The 20,973-nt window shown below is 34.3% G+C and overlaps 1 protein-coding gene across 1 annotated transcript in view; it reads right to left on the reverse strand.

The window, feature by feature from the left end:
• Positions 1–7,330: 7,330 nt before the first annotated feature.
• Cow (Proteoglycan Cow) overlaps positions 7,331–20,973 on the reverse strand; it is a 171,130-nt gene continuing 157,487 nt past the window's right edge. Inside the window, exon 10 of the mRNA XM_072527093.1 lies at positions 7,331–19,826. Coding sequence (XP_072383194.1) covers positions 19,684–19,826 — 143 coding nt within the window. The 3' untranslated portion in view covers positions 7,331–19,683. The remainder of the gene's footprint in view (positions 19,827–20,973) is intronic.

A 20,973-nucleotide genomic window follows, 5' to 3' on the forward strand; every position in this document is an offset into this window, starting at 1 on the left:
GATGATTAAAGACAGAAGCTGCATGGGTCGAAATTAGCTGGAATATAACGAAATTATTAAGGAAGTAAAAAAAGAATAAGACAAGATATCAGGGACAAAAATACCGAAAAAATCGAAGAAATTATCGAAAAAAACAAGAAAATGAAAGTGTTAAAAACTCTAAATAGCAAAATCCGTTAACAAATACACCAGATAAAAAAACAAAACAGAATCACTATAACTGACAAAAATCATATAATAAATATTGTTAAAGATACAAAATTATACTTGTCCAGCGTAGCAGCGTAAGCTCTTGGAGAAGACGGAATAAAAAAATATATGATTACAACTGAAGGTCAAATTAATTTGGAAGCCGTTAAAAACTAGTGTCTCTTTGGGGGTGCTAAAATATTCGAATTTCATGGCAAAATGCTCAGGTACTTTTACGACACAAGACAGAAGAAAACCACATACTCGAAAAATTATTGATTTGATGTAGGTCCGTATCATTCTCTCAGGCTGCGTAGCCATGATATTCTACGTCTCGTTATGCTTCTTTTTTCTTGAATCTTTTCCTGCATAATCAGTTGGAGTAAGTTTTATTTCTCTTCACTTTTAATATATCCGAGATATTCCAATTTTCTTGATTTGGTTGTATGTAAGATTTTTATTTCTTTATTCATAATTCTCAGAACATGTTTGTTGGTGAAGTATCCTATCCAAGATATTTTCAGAATTATTCTATATACCCACAATTCACAATTCAAGTAATTCTAGTTTTTTCCTTGATGTCGCATTAAATGACAAAGTTTCCATTCAATAAAACAAAGTTGAGAAAACGTAGCACCTCATCAAACTAACTCTTAGCTCCACCTTTAAAACTATTGTGCAGAGCACTCTTCTTAGTTTGTAAAAATGTGCTCCAACCTTTACGATTATGATTTTAATTTCTTGGAACTAATCGTTTGTGGAGTCAATCATTGTTTTAAGTTCACTCTCATTTGATTCTAGTTATTTCTTTGAGTTTTCGATATTCTCCTAAATTTTGTAATCTTCATGTTCATTGTCAGATCGTACTCTTTTCTATATTCCGCTATTCTGGTCACAAGCCTCTGAAGATCTTTAATATTTTCCGCTAAGATGACAGTGCCATTCTCATAGCTAATATTGTTAATGGGAGCACCATTTACCTTTATTCCTGCTGTTTTAATCTCAACAGTTGTTTTCAGGATATCTTCCTAGTAAACATTAAAAACATGGCGACAATACGCATTCGTGTCTCACCCCACACAAATCCTGGTAGATTTTCATATTCTCTTTCTAGTTGTTCATAGAGTACATCTTTGTCTTCTTCTGTGGCATCTTCTATTGGTGCATGAACATTTATTACGCTTATGTTGATCCTCTTTTAACCTGTTTGTACACATTCCACCTGATATCGGATTAAAATGCATCACTCTGTTTTTACATATTTTCTGTATCATAAAACCTGTTCATAACAATCTGTTTTCCCAACACTTTTAAAAAATATTACATCCTCTATTATTTGTACTTTTTCCGTAGGTATCTAATTTTTTCGTTTTGTGTATAGCTAATATGTCTATTTAATATTTTTTATTTCTTTAGTTAATTCTTTAATTTTTATTCTTTCATATTTACTCATTACATTCCATGTACCAAGTTAGTTACAATTTTCATGTTGTATTTAATCCAAATCATTGCCTTGTTCATTGCCTGTATAAATTTTGTTTTATTTACCTCTGTTAGTTTTTTTTTTTCAATTGTTCCTGATCTTTATTCCATATGTATATCCATACCTCATCATTTATTTTAATTTTTGAAACCCTACCTTGACAAGTTTTCCTTCCGATTTCGATTGTTTTGCCTTCATTCTGATCTTTCGCTGTATCAAACGTTCAGTCTTGATCATGTCATCGTTAATATATATTCCTTTTCCTTTAATTTCTCTCAGTTTACTTTTGTTTTTCATTATTGTTTCTTTATCCGAAGCTCAGTTAAGCAGGCTTTATTTTCAATTTTCCTTGCGCTCTTTATCTTTGTATTAATTTTTAGGGCATTTCGTTTCTGATACAAATCATCACAGAGCCTACTAGATTTCCAATTAATAACCAACCTTCTACTTTAGATCTAGTGCTTATTAACAACGAACAGTTGATTTTCTCTCTAAATCAGCTCTCCTATAGAAAAGTCAGATCATGCAATTATAACGACTCACATCCAGTTCAGTCAAATACTACACCGCAAAAATAATATTGTAACATATGTTACTACCGACTTTTCTAAAGGTGACACTAAACTCTCTTAAACAACCTTTCACTAATGTGAAATGCATTTCTCGATACCGTCCACAATATAATTTCTAGAAATACTATCTTCTGTAAGAAATAAAAACAACCGTAAACCTTGAATAAATCGAACAGCAATAAAACCAATTAATCACAAACGACATATCTGCCGGAAATTTAAACACAACGCTTTTCGGTGATTTCCAAAACCACCGCAGATTTTCAAATAACTTAGAAACATCTCTAAAAACTTTAAGACAAAATTTTGAAACAAGTGTTATTGACAGTGGTAAAATTAAAAAATTCTACAAATACATACGACCCTCCTTGACGTCTAAAGTTTCCATTCCTCTACTTCAAAAACCCAACCAGACTTTATGCTCTTCTGACAAAGAGTTTTGCGGAACTCTGTCTCTCTTTAGCTTTTTACAGATATTTACTAAAGAATCGAATGATGGCTATCTACCTCCCATTAAATGTAATAATGTCGGCGCATCCTTACAGCAAGCTGAATTCACACTAGATCATGTGAAACAACACATCATGTCACAGCTACTTCACCGGGTTTAGATGGTTTAGAATAACACCAGAACTGTTAAAAAGATGCGCAGACGCGCTTGCAATAACTTTAATGTTAATTGTGCATACTTTTTTATCCAGAATGCCTTATCCCCTATGAAAATGAATGTTGAAAATTAGCATTTGTCACCCTTATTTAAAAAAAAAACAACAAACTCGACCATAACAATTATTGTTCGACGAGCTTACTGCCATTAGTTGGAAAAGTCATAGAGGCCATTATTTTCGAGGAAATGACCAAATTCATTCGCCAATAACAACTAAACAACCCTTACTCCAACAAAACAACATGGATTGGTCTCTGGTCACTCTACTCTAACCAATCTCCTACTTGTGTTAACGACTGGACGTCATCCCTTAATAGTTTGCAGCCGGTCGAAGTTGATTATCTAGATTTCTCTAAAGCGTTTGACCGTTTTCTTAAGCGCAGACTTCTACATAAGCTAAAGCATTTCGGCGTTCGTGGTACTTTATTGTGTTGGATAGACGATTTCCTGACATACCGACATTACAAAGTTATAGTTGGCGAATCTTTCTGACAAGAAAGTTTAGTGGATAGTGGAGTACCTTAGGATTGACCTCTACTTTTTACGGTTTATACCAGCCATGTTTCTTTGTAAACGTGCAAATTTCAGACTATATCTTAATCGAAGATGTTTTTCGAGTGTTTCAATGCAGTCATTCTGTAAACTTTACACTCTTTACGTTATAAGACCGATTGTTGAGTACGCTGGTCCAACGTAGTATTCTGATTTGGTTCGAGAAAAAACTTTGTTGGAAAACGTTCAAACAAAAGCCACTCGAATTCCTTTGGGACCGAGAAGACCTTCCTATGCAGAAAGGTTTAGTATCGCTAACCTAACTTGTTTTGATCTTCGCCGACAACGTGAAGACTTAATTACTACACTTAAAATATTAAAATAGTCAAATTCAATTTCGGAAATCTCGACGAAATGTTTAACGTAAATCAAGATGAAGGTCTCAGAGGTCACCAGTTTAAACTTAAAAAAGAGAACGTTTCTAAGAGATCAAGACAGAATTTCTACCAAATAGTTTTTTTGTGTAGTCAACATTCTCGGAGTGAAGTTAGTTGGCCTGGATCTGGACAGACAAACATCGATAACCATGTGATATACTATACTGGTAATCACGATCCTCACCATTATAACGGAGTGGCATTTATAGTTGACGAGAAAAGCAGTAAATGTGTAAAGAACTTTATACCTATATCAGATAGAGTAGCTATGCTACAAATTAATACCACTCCCCGAAATATTAACTTTATTCAAGTATATGCTCCTACAGGAGAAAAGCCAGAAAGAGAAATATGAGAATTCTACCAAGAGATCAAACAGCTAATGAAGATTGCAAAAAAAAATCTAAACATTATTATGGGAGATTTTATTCGAAAGTATGTGAAGGGTGGACCGAAGACGTGGTCGGAAACTTTGGTTTGGGCCAAAGAAATGATAGAGAAGAAAATCTAATGATCGCAAACACCTGGTTTAAACTAACAAAAAGAAGATTATATACATGAAAAGCACCTGGAGATAATCAAAACCACATAATAAGAAACCAGATTGATTATATATTAAGTGGCAAGCGGTATAGAAATGGAATCAGAGCAGTTAAAACATATCCCGGGACGGACATCGGTTCCGACCACAATCCTGTTATCGGTAAAATCTCAATTAAACTAAAGAAAATCAAACGCAGAAAGAAGATAAAACCTAGCCTCGAAAAACTTAAAGATCCAGAAGTACAGGCACAGATAGAGAAAATACACTCAAAGAAAAATTCAGTGAAGCACCCGAGGTAGCAGAAGAATCAGTAGAAAGTATTTGTCACACCTTCAAAACAACAATCACAACTATACAAACACAACAAATACAAGACAACACAAGAAAAACAAAGAATACATGAATGACAGAAGATATCCTAGAACTGATGGACGTAAGAAGATCTTAGAAAAACCGCAATGAAGTAAAATATAAAGAAACAGAGAACCATCCGAAACAAAATTAGAAAAGCCAATGAAGAATGGAGGAACAGAAGATGTGAGTAACTCAGGGAATTACTAAAAAAACATGACTACTTCAATGCATACAAAAAGATTAAGGAAGTCACAAAACATGAAGAAAAAATTCACTGCAACAACTCTAGTAGATGATAACAACCAAATAGTATCTAGCCCAGAAAATGTAGGAAATATATGGGAAAATATATCAAAGATCTGTTTGATGACAAGAGAACAGAATCACAAATAAATATAGCACAAGACACAATACTTGATATACTAACATCGAAAGTTACAAAAACAATCAATACGGCAAAGCCACGAAAGGCCTCAGGTCCAGATGACATATATGTAGAGATGATAAAACTTATGAATGAAGAAAATCTTCAGTCCTTAACATTAGGTACTATTTAACAAAATATATACCACTGGAACCTTCCCAGAAGACTGGCTTAGATCGACATTTATACCTATATCCAAGAAAAATAAAGCAAATGGATCACAGTTCAGATTAATTAGCCTGATGAGCCATTTTCTGAAAATTTTACTCAAAATTGTACATCAACGTATATACAAAGAATGCGAAAGAAATCTGAGCGACAATCAATTTGGATTTCGTATGGGACTTGGTACGAGGGAGGCATTATTTGGCCTCCAGATAATACTACAAAAATGCCGAGATCAACGAAAAGACGCGTTTCTCTGTTTTATTGACTACGAAAAAGCGTTTTATCGAGTAAAACACGCAGAACTCATAGAAACCCTAACACAATATGGTATAGACCATAACACAGTGACCCTTATTAAAAACCTATATTGGGATCAAGTGGCGTCGATTAAAATAGACAATTGTATGACAGCAGAAATGTCAATAAAAAGAGGAGTTTGCCAGGGCTGTGTACTTTCTCCACTATTGTTTAATATATATTCCAAAAAGATCCTCCAAAATGTCCTCGAAAATATTGAAGACGGAATCAATGGAGAATATGTAAACAATTTAAGATACGCAGACGACAGCGTCCTTATTGCCTGTTAAGGGTTTGCAACGACTTTTGAATGCCATAACCAAAGAGGGAGATAGCTTGGGACTGAATATATACACAAATAAAACAAAAGTAATGGCCGTTACACGTGCACCAAATGCCGTCATTAATATTCGTATCTACAACAAACAGATAGAACCCGTATAAAAATTCCAATATCTTGGTTGCTGGATAACAAACGATCTTGACTACGAAGTTGAAATACGTGCTCGTATACAGTATGCTAGGTCCGTTTTTCAAAGAATGAAAAAATTCCTAATAAACTCTACCTTTTCCAATTTTCTAGCAATTTCTAAAAACATTCATTTATCCCATATTACTATACGAAGTGGAAACATGGACTCTCAGAATCACAAGTATGAGACGTGTAGAAGCCTTTGAGATGTGGGTTTTTCGAAGGATGCTGAAGATCTCTTGGACAGAGCACGTGGCCAACAACGAGGTGCTGAGAAGAATGGGGACTGAGAGAGAACTCCTAAATATTGTAAAAACTAGAAAAACGAGTTATCTAGGACATATTTACAGAGTAGAAAAAAACTTCCTACGACTGATAATGAAAGGGAAAGTGGAAGGAAGAAGAGGTCCAGGAAGAAGAAAAGGCTCCTGGCTGAAAAATGTAAGAGACTGAACAGGAATGGACACACATTCGCTACTAAGAACATCTCAAGATAGAGAGAGCAATTTTCTGTAGTTATAGCCAATCTTCAGTAATGGAGAGGGCACCTTAAGAAAAAGAATTTTTTAGAGCTGGAATAACCTTAGTGATACTATTGTCTCTGCCCCCTCTACCAACGCGTTTAAAAACAGAGTTTACTGTTTTCTACTATAGTTAAAATCTTGTTTTTTTTTAATTGAAATTATATAATTTTTTTCTTATAAATTTTATGATTTTCTAGTAGGTTACTAATATAATTTTATTGTTTTTTGGCAAAATAGGGACTGGTCCCTCTGCCCTTGCTTGTGTATAATAATAATACTTTTCTTTTACCACATTTTGGTTTTCTGTATCTATTTCCACTCCCTGTAGTATTATATTATTTCGTCTTTTGTCCTTTTACATTCTATCTATTTTATTTTCCAATTCTTCCACTTTTTCTTTGGTTTCTATGTTTTCCTGTTTCAGCTTTTCATGGAAAATATGTTCAGAGTATAAATTGAATAGCATTGACGAGATAATACATCCCTGTCGTACACCCTTTTGAATACTTATTTGCTCTGACAGGGAGCCTTCGAGTTTTATTTTGGCCGTTTGACCGCACTATTACTTTCACATTTTTTGTACATCTGGATAATCAGTATTTAGTTTTTGCAAGATTTTCAGTAGCTTCTGGTACTTAACATTGTCAAAGAAGCAAATATACATTGTTTTACATCTACATTGTAGTACAAAAATAAAACAACTATGATATATGTAAGAGATCTAATTTATTAAATGTCTCGAAAACATACAATAAATAAGTAAACTTTTATATGCACGCTACTGTATGATGATTACTTCTTAGTCCAACTAGAATCATCTAAAACATATGTAAATTTGATATATTCATTAAACATCACACAACCCCAAATTAAAAGGTCCTAAACTTCACATACAATATAAAAAATCACTACCAACATTATATTGCACATATTGTTAAAAATTATTACTTTCATAGATTTTTTCCATTTCCTACCATCCATTGCACATAGTTAAACTTCAAGAAAAATCGGCTTATAATCATGATCTAGTGCAGTAATTAATATTTAATGTGGAAAAAAATTATTAATTTCAATAATATTCTTTTATTGCCTTATAACAGACACAAAAAGCTTTGAAATTCATTACCCTAATTATTAATAGAACATACAAGAAATGTATATGTCAGTAAATTAGAATATCGATTTTATTGTAAAAAATTATAATAAAGGTAAGCAATTTTAATTGGTGCATAGTATAGTATCATTTACAAATTTTATATCGAACACATCAGAAAAAATCGCATGTTAAACTAATTGTCAGTATGATTAAAGATTTCTCAGATTTAACGAAAGCTTTAACTTGTTGTTTAACATCTTCGTACTACTTTGAGAAACCTTTCCATAAAGTTTTACTAAACTCATAGACATTATTATACAAGATAGACTGACTACTGCAATATGACGCATTTCTCCAGTGCGGCAGAGAAACCTGACGCATAGCATGCCGGGTTTATCGACCACGTGACCTTCTCATTGGTCATTAAGGTCACGTGGTCGATAAACTTGGCAAATTAGAAAGAGATGCAGGGACTACTTTGTGTCAATTTCCTCTGTCACACTGGGGGGAGTGGGCTGGTATTGCAACGATCAGTATGTCTAGTATTATATGTCTATGAAGAAACTCATATTCTTTATAACTTCTAATTCTATTCTGGAAATTTGAAAGCGTTATGGAAAATATTTCGGTAGTGTATGCCACAGAGCATCATCATCATCCAGCCTTATGCTGTCGGTATTGAGCTTCCTGCAGCCAATTCCCAGCGATTGTTCGACTTCGGCTGTCCATCGCGTAAGTAGTTACCTCTGCTTCTTCCGTCTACTCGTGGTCTCAACACTGTGATTTTTCTGATCTACAGTCCGTCATTGATTCTGGCCACATATTCCATTTCCACTTCAACCATGCTATGCGCTCTAAGACATATGTGACGCCTGTCCTTATTTCTTTGTTTCAAATCCTTTCTCTGAGGGTCAGTCCAAGTAGCGAGCGTTTCATTCTTCTTTGGGCTACTCTGAGTTTGCTTGTTGTGGCCTGGGTTAAGAAGAGTGTTTTGGGCGCCGTAAGTCATAGCTGGAAGCACACATTGGTCGAACGTCTTCTTTTTCAAATAATTTTTCATGTTGCTACTGATGATGTCTGATAGAGCTCTCCATTTGCGGACCATGCTAGAGTGTAACTTAATTTTCGCTTGGTACCAATTTGTTATGCATTGTGTCTTTCATAAAAATCAAACCAACTTCCTTATAGGCGACATCTGAGTAAGCTCAGTTCCAATCTCTTTTAAATTATCTGTTCTCAAAACTATCTCTCTGCAAATCGTAGGTGGGAGACATTTCGCTGTCGACATTGATTTCTTTGGCGTCACACTCCAATTTTTTGAAAGCATGTTCCAGAATTGCCGTAAAGAGTTTGGGAGATAATGTCTGATTCCTCTTTTGATTTGTATACAGTTTGTATCTTTGTATAATCTTACGGTCATGGTTGCAATATTGTATATATTCGCGATCAGTTTGGAGTATCGATAATATATGTGACTTTCCTCCAACGCTCTCATTCAGCTGTTAATTTCTATCATTTCGAATGCTTTGCGAAAGTCTACGAAAGCCAGAACCAATGTGCGGTTGCATTCGATGTATTTTATGCAGTGGATGTGGTCGTTAGTTCAAAAGTTTTTCCCAAAACCTGCCTGATCCCTAGCTTGGCACAAATCTAATTTTGTTTTTAGTCTATTTGTTATTATTCTTGTAAATGACTTGTAGAGGTGGTTTAACAGACTTATTGATCGATAATTCTAAAGGTCTGTCGAATTGCCCTGTTTGTGTAGTAAATGGTAACTGCACTGTGTCATCTTATAGCTGTTTCACTTTGGTGCAGACATTAGTAGGATAATTTCTTTATATTTTCTAAAAGCCTGTCTCCTCCAATCTTTGCGGCTTCTATAACGATATTATCTACTCCCAGGGCTTTATTTCTTTATTATTGAGTGCGTTCCTTATTTTGCCTGTTCATACATAAGACATCAATTCCGATTCTTTGGTTGACTAATCTTTTTCCAGAATTTTGGATCTGTATAGAAAACTTTTATTACCCTTAGTAATTTAGTTCTATGCAGAGCATCAGTAGATGAGGTAAGACTAAAATTTCACTATCCGAAAACACGACAATGATCGACGGCCCGACTGATGAGCTACATTAGAGCCGTTGGAGAGTGATTTCAGTGGGTTTACTCTGCTTCTGAATAACCTACATAAAAATGTAGCGAAACCTAGAGACCGAACCACAATCAGTTAAAAGTGTATAATTATACCCTGAATCTATTCTTCGTTTTATTCTTGATTTAGGACTATGTCTGCTTGTTCTTACAACTAAGTCTTTGGACTTCGATGTCCAGGTCTCGTACTATCGTTTTGGTTTCCCAGGTGGTCTCGTTGTATTGGGTTTTTCAGATCTTGTGTTTTGGGAAAGAAGATATGAGAGAAGGTCTGTAGAGCGGCCTAGAAAAAGGTGGAAAGATGCAATCAGAGAGGATCTGGTGAAAATGGGAGTGAGGCAATTGGAAATAGCACCACAGGACCAACAAGCATGTAAGGCAATAAGTAAACGCGGCAAAGACTCGCGAAGAGTTGTAATGCCATTCATTTACTGAATTTGATGATTTTTGCTAGTATTTCATCGTCTATTCTACTAATGTGGTCTCTCCACTCCCTGCATCTCTGTCTAGCCAATCTTAGGATATCCGAGAGCCATAAATTTTAGTACATATCTTGCCATCGGTAATATGTAGCTATATTAGACTTTTGAGTCTAATAGGAATTTTTCTGTCATTAAATATCAAGTCCAGTTTATCAACGGCAGCTTAGTCAGTTGAACCTTTTAGTCAAACTTCAACACTTTTTTTTCGTGTCCGAATTAGTGATGTGTCCACTATATATTGTTTAAGTAGTCCTATCTGCTTTGATAATTTATTTTTCGTGGATTACAGCTCTTTAAGTTGTCTTCTATAAGACTTTTTGACCCTACATTAGATTGTAAGATTATTTAAATTATTTTAAAGTTGAAAATAGTCTTGATACTACTTTTAATTACTTAATCTTTAAAATACCAGCCCTATATGCTTTTATACTTAATATTTTTGTTTATTTCTTGTAGTTCGTTAATTTATTAAGGTATTTATTTGACAGTACCTCCAATTCCGTATTATTGCCAAAAACTGATATATTACTTTACGGTTCGCCCGTTTAAATTTTTGATAAGATCTGATTCTAGTAGAACACATACTTATGACTGTATAGTATATATTTAAAAAACATCATGACTAAAAAAAAGCTTTTCGGTGTGTTTGAAAACCGAAAAATCATCAACAGTATTGGCTGAGAAAAACTTTGATGATTCTCGCATTGGAAATTAATTGTGGAACAAATCAAGCTCTTCAGTATTCTCTCTATTTACACTTTAATATTAGGTGATTAATGTACAGACCTGATCAGAAAATGAAGTTATTAGTTACTAGGAAAAAAACAGACATCAAAATACATAAACAATTTCTAACTTTAACAATAATATTATGATATATCTAACACATAATGCATAAATATGTATAAGGCGATACTCCGGTATTATTTTTGTTTTTATAAATAAAAATTATCTACTGATTATTATGTAACAAAAGTGATGCACATGATTAGCAGACTCATCGGTTTTTTAATCCATAAAAGACCTATAAAATTTATCGTTGTCTAGATACTCATGGTTTAAACATCCATCAATCATCCTTTCAATCTATACATCTTAACAGATGTGTAGTTATTATGAATATTGGATTTGTATTGCTCTTTCTATGCTGTCTCTCCGTATCTCTCTATTTTAGGTGGCATATACCACATTAACGCCGTTCGTGTTTAATAAATTCTCGATTGTATCAGTCTATCGGGTTCGTGATCGCCCTCGTCTTCTTCTTCTCGCCAGTTTTCCTTGGGCTACTAGTCTCTTCCTATTATCGTCACGTGTTGTATGTCTAAAGAATGTAAATATTTTTAAATATATGGAATTGGAGAGACGTTGTGGATTGTTAATCTCTGCAAGAACATATGTACTTGTTCTTTTGGCTATCCAAAGAATTCGAAACATTCTTTCTCCAACACCACATCTCAAATGCTCGAAGATTTTCCTACCTGCTTTTCGGATGGTCCACGTTTCAGAGACATACCTAAATATGTGTAAAATCGTTCGTACAAGATTGATCTTAGTGTGATTTGTTATGTTTGTGTTTAAACTTACTCTACTTAACATTGAATTTGTATGTATACTAGATGCTATCAATGTATTAAATATACAACCTATAAAGCCAGAATACACTCTGCTAACTCAAGATTACCGTCGATTTCGTTTATTCCCCCCATTTACGATTTGAACTGCAGACTTCCCACTTGATAGATGACCATCACTAAGTTATCTTATGTAGGTTTCCGTTCTTCTTCTTCTTCTGGTTCCTACCCGTTTCGGATGTTGGAAATCATATTGGCAATCATGACCTTGCTCGCTGCGGCTCGAAACAGCTCCGTTGAGGTTTTCTTAAACCATGTTCTTAAATTCCGCAGCCATGATATTCTCCTTCTACCGGGTCCTGGCTTAACTTTGACTTTACCTTGCAATATAGACTGCAGCAGGGAGGTACGGTGCTGATTTCTCATAACGTGTCCCAGATATTGCAATTTTATGCGTTTGATCGTAAACACAATCTCTGGTTCCTTCTTCATTTTTTCTAGAACTTCCTTGTTCGTGATCCTCGCTGTCCATGATATTCTCAGCATTCTTCTATAAAGCCACATCTCAAATGCTTCAAGTTTTTTAATAGTGGTGTCTGTAAGTGTCCATGCCTCCGCCCCGTACAACAACACAGAGAAAACATAGCATCTCAAATGTCTCATTTTTGTATCTAGGGATATGTTGTGACTTTTGAAGATGGCGCTCATTTTGTTAAAGACCGTTCTTGCCTTTCCTATGCGGCACTTTATTTCCTGTACATTGCTCCACTGTTCGTTTATAATAGTTCCCAGGTTTCCGTAGACGTCAATAAATGAATTGTATACTATTGCATTTGAACAATTTCTCTGATTGGCAGATAGTTCGAACCAACTATCCACTCACGACTCACGATTTATTCACGACAAAGTGGGTGCGAGAATCGGCTGGGCTATCGAGCCTACTAGATGACAGGCCATATTATCGCTAGCGGGGATGTTTTATATTATTCTTATTTAAACACACACAAAGTCCACAACATGCGTGCAGGAAATTCTAGTAGTTTGCAGATGTGACGGTAATTTAGAGAGATTAATTGTTTCTGAGAGGACGGTCATCAACCAGATGATCCGACCAAATTTAGAATTAATTCCGTGAAAATAGAGACCGATGGAGAAAATTTCTTAGGATTATTGGGGAAATCACAATCTCAGTACCTAATGGGGAAACAACAAAAGAGAGTGACACAGAGGTGTCACTTATTAAATCTGAAAGACTGCGCTATCTCGGACGAGTACCGTTCGGTTGTACGGGAGAACTTTTTTTAATTTAATAGAAAAAGTCTCATGCCTATCTGAATTTGAATCCGCGACTCACCAAGATTTTTCTGGGTAAATTACTGTTCTGCCCGTTGTGCTACTGATACGATTAGGCTATCCATTTGTTTTCCCAGAATTTGCTTGAAATCAGCTTAGGATCCGTTTTGAAATACAATGTAATTGATTTGGCACAAAACAGAGTCGAGACAAAGGCAACACATAGTCAAACTAACACCCAACTGAATTATTGCAGCACGTTATTTTAATACCGACTTTCCATAGAAATAAATAGAAAGTATTTTACATAAGCTATATGTAAAATACTATTTAAAATATCTCGTTTATAGACAAATGTAGAATTTAAATATTACTTACTAGACGATTCAATGTTGGCATGAAAGCTGTAAAAGATCATTTTGACATTTTTTATAAGATTAATTAATACAAATAAGATGTAGATCCAAATTAATTTTGAAGGTTCTGTATAACTTTGTATAGTTTTTGAATAGCTTCAGATCCATTTTAACATATTTCAAAAATATTTCTGAAATATTGATATTCTAAAATTTTATTGTTTATTGGAAATATTGTTTTTCGACAATTCTAAATATAAAAACTACATTAATAGCGGATCGCCCTATATTGTTAATTGTTTTTAGACAGTACGAACATGAAGCTTCTGCGCATGACTATTTACTACCTATATACGCAATGACTGCTCCAAAAGAATCCATATAAGATACATGTTATAAATATTGCGATATTCCATTAAACTAACGAAAGAAAAAAATAAATTACAACCGTTACACAATCGACCAACGAGGAGAAATTGTTTATTTGGCCGTTGATTTTCCATCAATATATCATTTTTACGACCATAATGCGTTATTTTTCCATTCAGCTACGCATGTCTAAATTAAAATATTAAACCAAGCAGTCTTCATTTTCTTTCAATATATCAGATATCAGCATTAATCCTGCTGTGTGTATACGAAATACACAACTATAATATTGATAAACCTACTTCCAGTACCTAATTGAAAAAAAAAAACAAAAAGAATAACGTAAATATTTGGGAAGTAAAGTATTTAAAACTTCATGAAGTTGTGCTTTGACAATATTATAAGATTACCAATGTATAGACCCTTTCAGGACATCTATTATTGGCGTAGTTGATAGTTTTTCCTTAGGTTTTTTTTTTTGTTAAGGTTATACGTCTTTCTTTATTATTTAACATCACAAAGGTATGCAACACTCATCACATCAATATTGAGGAATGTTGGGTAAACAAAAAAATGTTTTTAACTACATAGGTATACTGATTTCGATCAAATGTATATTAAATGTTTAGTTTCCCCGCTGCACTGGTTGGTAGTTGTCGGTTTTGTTTCTTGAATATTCCACAACATCACGTCAAGACTAAAATTGGCTGGGTATTCTTTTCTTTTCGATCTAATTAGTGGGAATCTTTTTGCAGTTCTGAAATTCTTCCTAGAGTATTTTTAAAAGAAACATTAACATTGCTTTCGTGATCATAATCATTGGTTTTATATAATATATATTTCGAACCCCCTCCTCAACAAACTTCTAGGTTTTTTGTCGAGTTCTTCGTATTTCTCCTTATTTACTATTTCCTAGAATGTCCAGAAAATATTATTTTCGTCTATGAAGCATGCCTGTTCTTATTATTTCGGAACAATGAGGACAAATAAAAAAATAATTGGACTGGTTATTCCAAACTATTGTAAAAACTCGAATTGTAGACGAGCATAGATGATCTACCATCTGGAGATGTTTTTTTAAAATATATGCGAGTTTAATTGAATATATTTCAAAAATTTATTGAATTAAATACCAAATACATTTCACCTAGTTGATCGTATCATGAAAGGTCGTGTTTTTCTTCTTTTTGTATATATCTTATCAGAAACTAAGATTATTTACAATAATAAACTATAGTAAACTTAACTAAAATACTACATGGAGATGCGTTTATGGTAAATTCTTAAAAAAATAGGAATGGCATGGAATGTATCATTTCTATATCAGACAAAATTTGCTTCATGATTCAAAAACAATTTCCAGAAATAAAAAATGTATTAAGAATATGAAATTATATTCATTTAAGCTAGGTTAGGTATATATTAATACATACAATCTTGTTTCGAACACTTTTCGCCAAAAGCTATTCTCTTTTTACTAATGATTTCATGTCACTAGCATCATTTTGGGTGTTTAACAATTAAAACTCCGATGAAAATGTTTACATCTTCAATAATTCGAACAACAAAATACAGCAGTGATAGTAGCATTTTACAGTTGTTATATAAGTGCAATAGTAAAATATTAGCTGCCTACGAAAAGACTACTGTCACTTCTTTACCCAAAATTTGGATTTATGGACCAATCAAACAGAAATGGTATTCTTTAATAAGGGAACAGCAGTACACCACTAAAAAGGTGCAATATTTTCTGAGAGATGGCGCTACAGTTAGGTTAGGTTAGGTTAGATACATCTCTTTATAAAATGATGTGAGTTTCTTGTGCGAAATATTGTATTAAATGAGTTTAACTTTAACTGTCTAATGTTTACCACGTGTATCAAGTCCAAAGACAACAAACAAAGAAAAAACGAAGTAATAATTGCAGAAAGAGCGTAACAAACAACCGTATTTTTGTAAAAAATATATAATTAGGGTTTATTATTTTTGGAAATTGTTTTCTGCTACACGACAGCTATATACAGGACGTCCAAAAAAGTTTTAACCGTAGTATCATTCTGAATACATATGTGAAAGTAATACATGTCCAAATTTCAATTGATTATCTCAAGCGATGAAATGTGTAAAACTTTTTGTGAGACCCTGTACGTGGAATGTTTCGAGTTTCTCGTTTTAGGAGAAAGTGAAACGTCGCTTTTATATTAACTACAATAAATATTAAAAACTAAAACAGAATCTGTCTCGCCTGTACAATTACTGGCAGTAGTAGCTTAAATGATTAATTTATAAAAGGTTCATTATTCGTATAGGATGGATTTGTTGGTCTCTTATCGGTGTCTAAAATAGTGGAGATAAAACTCTTGTCCAGGATCTTGAGAAAATACGTAGTATATGGTCATAATTTTTTACATAAAAACAATAGCAGTAAGTCATTGGGTAACATGTCAAACTTTCTATGACCACCAAGATGTCCAGACTCATTTGTTTAAATTCTTCTTTGTATCGTCAAATTATCGAAATACCTTTATCAGTCCATATAATATACACAGTTACTTGCTATATATGTGACCGTTTGGTTGAAATGAATGCCCAATATATTATATTAACATCCAAGAAACAGTCCGAGGAGTGTATGAACTATACGTGATCATCTTTCCAACGGTACATATATTGCCTAAAGGATCATAAAATAGCAATGAACAGAGTAATAGACGACTCATATCTTGAACCAGTATTCTTGTTTTGCGATTGTAGTTTCTAATCAGAACCACAACTATAATTATAAATTTTCTATTCAAAAGTCAAATAGACATCTAGACATAATCGGAAATTCTTCTCAAAATATGTAGATGTGAGTCGAAATATCATATATAAAGTTAAAATCCTTTATAAAAGGTATATAATTTATTATATACCTTTTATAAAGGATTTTAACATATTTTTGTGATACATGGTATACAGCTAGCTACAGGAACTTAGTTTCCTTGTGGATATATAAAGTATATATAATGAAAATTGTGATTTGCTCCCATTAAATGTAGCAGTTAATAAAATAATAATTTCAGTCCATATTAAGAATCTATTCAGGTGTAATTATAAGGCGTACTTTTCCTTGACTGTAAATAGATTATAGATATTGAAGAATGGCTTAACATTTGAAAAATGGCATGTTTCGAAACTTACTTTACTTTTTTGTGTCCAGATCTAAATATTTAAAGTTTCTCCGCAAAGAAAGGCGTGACGTAAGGCATTATCGCTGACATATATCACAATAGGTGTTCCATGTTCTGAACTTCACCTCATTCGCACAGTGAGTCCTGTGCGTCGATTCTACCTACCTGATTTTATTTGTCTTATTTGACTTGACAGGGGCAACATCTGTTCTTATTCTGTTTAGAGAGTTCCACGTTTTCCAATTAAGGCGTGTGCCTTGAGAATTATCTTGGCGTAGCGAGTAGCCGTCAGGTGCCTCTAGTGAGATTGAGTGCCTCTAGGGCGACTGAATGTGTTTGGCGCGATCGGATAGACATTTGGATGCGAATACCGAATCCGCAATAAAAAATAGTTGTTCCCATTTAAAAATCGACAGTTGCTCCCGTTCCGGTCGTTAGGGCATGGACAGATGATCGTGTTTGGCGCGGCCATATAGACATTTAGATGCGAATACCGAATCCGCAATAAAAAAAAGTGATTCCAATTTAAAAATCGAAAGTTATCCTCGCCCCGCCGCATAGTGCCGCGGGCGTATGATTGTGTTTGCCGCGGTCGGGTAGACATTTATATGCAGATACCGAATTCGCAACAAAAAATGGAGGTTTCTATTTAAATATCAAAAGTTGCCTCAATCCCTGCGTTTAAGGACGCAGGCGGATAATCGAGTTTGACACGGTCGGATAGACATTTGGATGCAAGTACGAGTCCGCAACAAAAAATTGTGGTTCCCACTTAAAAATCGAAAGTTGCCCCGACACCGTCAATAGTGGTACGGGCGCTTTCTTTGATCTTAGTCTAGACTGTTCGAGCAGTAGTGCTTCATATAATAGGTGTCTATCGTCGAACATTTCGATGTATTTTGCGTCCTTTCGATGTACGAAGTTTGAGGGGCAAAGCTTGCGACTCTCTAGAGGCACGGAACAGCTGTAGGTTGCATACACCCAGTAATATTATTCGGCATGTTTCATTTAAGGCTAAATCTACCTGTCTTGCATATACAGATCTGCTCCACATTTCTCTGTCGAGTAGCACAGGGCTTGTGCTGTTGTTTTGAGAACTGTAGAATTTGTGTCCCATCGACCCCATGCAAGTTTTCTAAGATGGTTATTCCTGGACGATACTTTTGCCTTATTTTTTTGCAATATTTATATGTATGTGTTCTGTTCAGTACCACTCCGAGATATTTTGGACTGGATGTGTATTAAAGGGCCGTTCCCCACCATGATAGTTTCAGCTTGCAATTTGCGTCCTTGTTTTCAAGGTGATGGACGCAAATTTGAGTTTTATTCAGGTTGGGTTTTAGGAAGTTTTTGTCATAGAATTCGGGCATAGTTGATACTGTTGCTTCTAGCTTAGCCTCTACTCTACAGAAGGTATTGCCTTAAACAACTATGGCCAAATCGTCTGCACATAGGAAGCGTTTTTAGTAGGCAGGGTAGGCTGATCGTTGGTATAAATATTGAACAGCATTGGTGCAAGTACATTCCCTTGGGCACGCCTTTTTTTTTGTTTCTTTACTTGCTTTTCTTACCAATTAAAGTAATGAAGAACCTCCTGTTTCGCAGTACAGACGCGATTAGCTTTGTTACAATAATGACTCTAGGAATTTTGAAGATCTTTGATAACAGCACGGTATCGTAAGCAGCCTACAAATCAACAAATACCACACCCGTAATCTGTCTTTACTCGTAGTTATTCTCTATGTACTCATTGAGTAGACGTACTTGTGCAGTGCATGATTTTCGATTTTTCGGGCCTGAACCCGGCTTGCTGCGGCATTAGATTCGCTTCGATAGTATTTTCATTCTTGTGTCATGTTATTTCATGTATTTCCCTTATTTTAGGTCACCATAGATAATATTCGTTTTCATATCCATGAAAATGGAAATGAACACGCGACAAAGTTCTTGTAGAATATATAGGCAAGCAAAGTTTACGAACAAAAAATAGAATGTAATAAAAACGTCTACCGAGAGCTGCCTAGAATTGGAAACCCTTAAAACCCTAAAACAAGCTGGCAATTACATAAAAAAACAACGAATACGGGAAACATAGAGGAAGTACTGAGCCGGAAAAGGAAAAGCTCTAAAAGAGGTCTAGGTCAATTGGTCAACAATTTCGATTACATGTTTCTAAATTACTGTTACCTTTTATACCAAAAAATTATCATTTACGATTTCCTAAAGCCTGTAGAAAAATAAAACTGACAGTTGAATAGTGTAAAAATGAATATCAGCCTATCAGCCAGTTTGACTAACAGCCTTATGTAGTTGCGAACGTTTACAACTATCAATAAAGTTGATTTCGAAGTCACAATATGGCCTTTTAAAACATAAAAGCTACTATTGCAGAAATTATACTGATTTCGTAACTTTTCTCGTCGTTTATAAAAAATATCTAAGTATCTAAGCCGTACAAATTAGGTCATAATGAAGATTTAAGTTAAGTAGCAGGCGTTTTAACGGAATAAGGTGTTGGTTGTTCCTTTCTTCTTAGTTTTACTATCAATAGTAGTTTTAACTTAACATCTAATAGTCTGTGGGATGGTCGGCGCTACCTTCGATCTCTTGATCTCCAGAATCATCTCCGCCTTCGTCATCGCTGGAATTGTCCACACTATTGCTCATCTGCTTTGAGGAGTAATCCAAGCTGGATTTGTTCATGATGGTGTCTACAAGAAAATTAACTTTTTATTAAAAGAAATTAATAGATATAATTGAGAAGTAAAAGGGTATAAGTGACAAAAAGTAAATTTTGAGTAAACGCCGTTTAAAGTTGGGCCTTCACTGTAATTGCCATGATTTTTGAATGCTAGTTTTTCTTCTCCAATTAAGTAACTTATTATTATAATTTGTAACAAAAAAATCATAATTTTATTGACTTTACTTATTTTGGAGCTATATTTAGGTTGGTAAGTAGCACTTGTCCCCTTAAATTTCTAAAAAATGCAACACAAAGGTACAAAATATAAAAAAATCATAAAGTTTTTGTACAAATTCATTCTTCACCATAACACTAATACATAATTGACTTTGCTGTTAATTGACTGCTGTTTCTAAGTTTGCAGATTTATGAAAAACTCATGGTACGTAGTTGACTAACTGTCAATCGATACTGGCAAGAGATCTGGCAAAAGGGCAGAGTTTTTGCCAACTCAAGTGGGTTTAATAGATGTCACTAAACTCTTCTATGATATCTTCAGCTGTTTTCTTGTAAAACATGGTCTATCACACCAAAGTCTTGGCCACACTCATTATAAGAAAGACCACTTATAAAAAAGCGATGATCTAGTGTTTGAATATTTGTGTTTTGGACAATGTAGAGCTAAAATTTGACTATCAGAAGACTCTTATTTTGGTCTCCACAGTTGTCGCTAAATGCAGTTATATGTGTTTCACAGATGGTGGAAGGCTTCTGATACATTTTAGGAAACAAGATGTTATTTTCTGACATCCACGAGATGCCTGACCTTCGTGCCACATAAAGAAATGGGTCGTTCCAGTCTGTAGATTATGGACCTCTAAGTTATACGTTCATAGTTGCCTTAAATAATATGCATTAGAAGTTGGCACATCAGGACTTGGCATAGTTTTTCACAAATCGAAGATGATCGCAACTTTGCTAGCATCCTTTAGGTCATGACACTTATCTTTTGCTGTTCACATGGCTTCCGCCTTAAGCAAGTAAGTCTTTTTTTGTATTAGCTAAAGCGTTTTCTTTTGCCGAACCATGATTTATTTTTATCTAAAATTTATCACATTTATCACAGCTGTCCGTACTTGCCCTTTTGAAACTAAGGTTTAACAGAGTGTTAAAAA

This window comes from Diabrotica undecimpunctata, chromosome 3 (genome assembly GCF_040954645.1).
Source record: "Diabrotica undecimpunctata isolate CICGRU chromosome 3, icDiaUnde3, whole genome shotgun sequence".
In the NCBI taxonomy this organism is placed as follows: domain Eukaryota; kingdom Metazoa; phylum Arthropoda; class Insecta; order Coleoptera; family Chrysomelidae; genus Diabrotica; species Diabrotica undecimpunctata.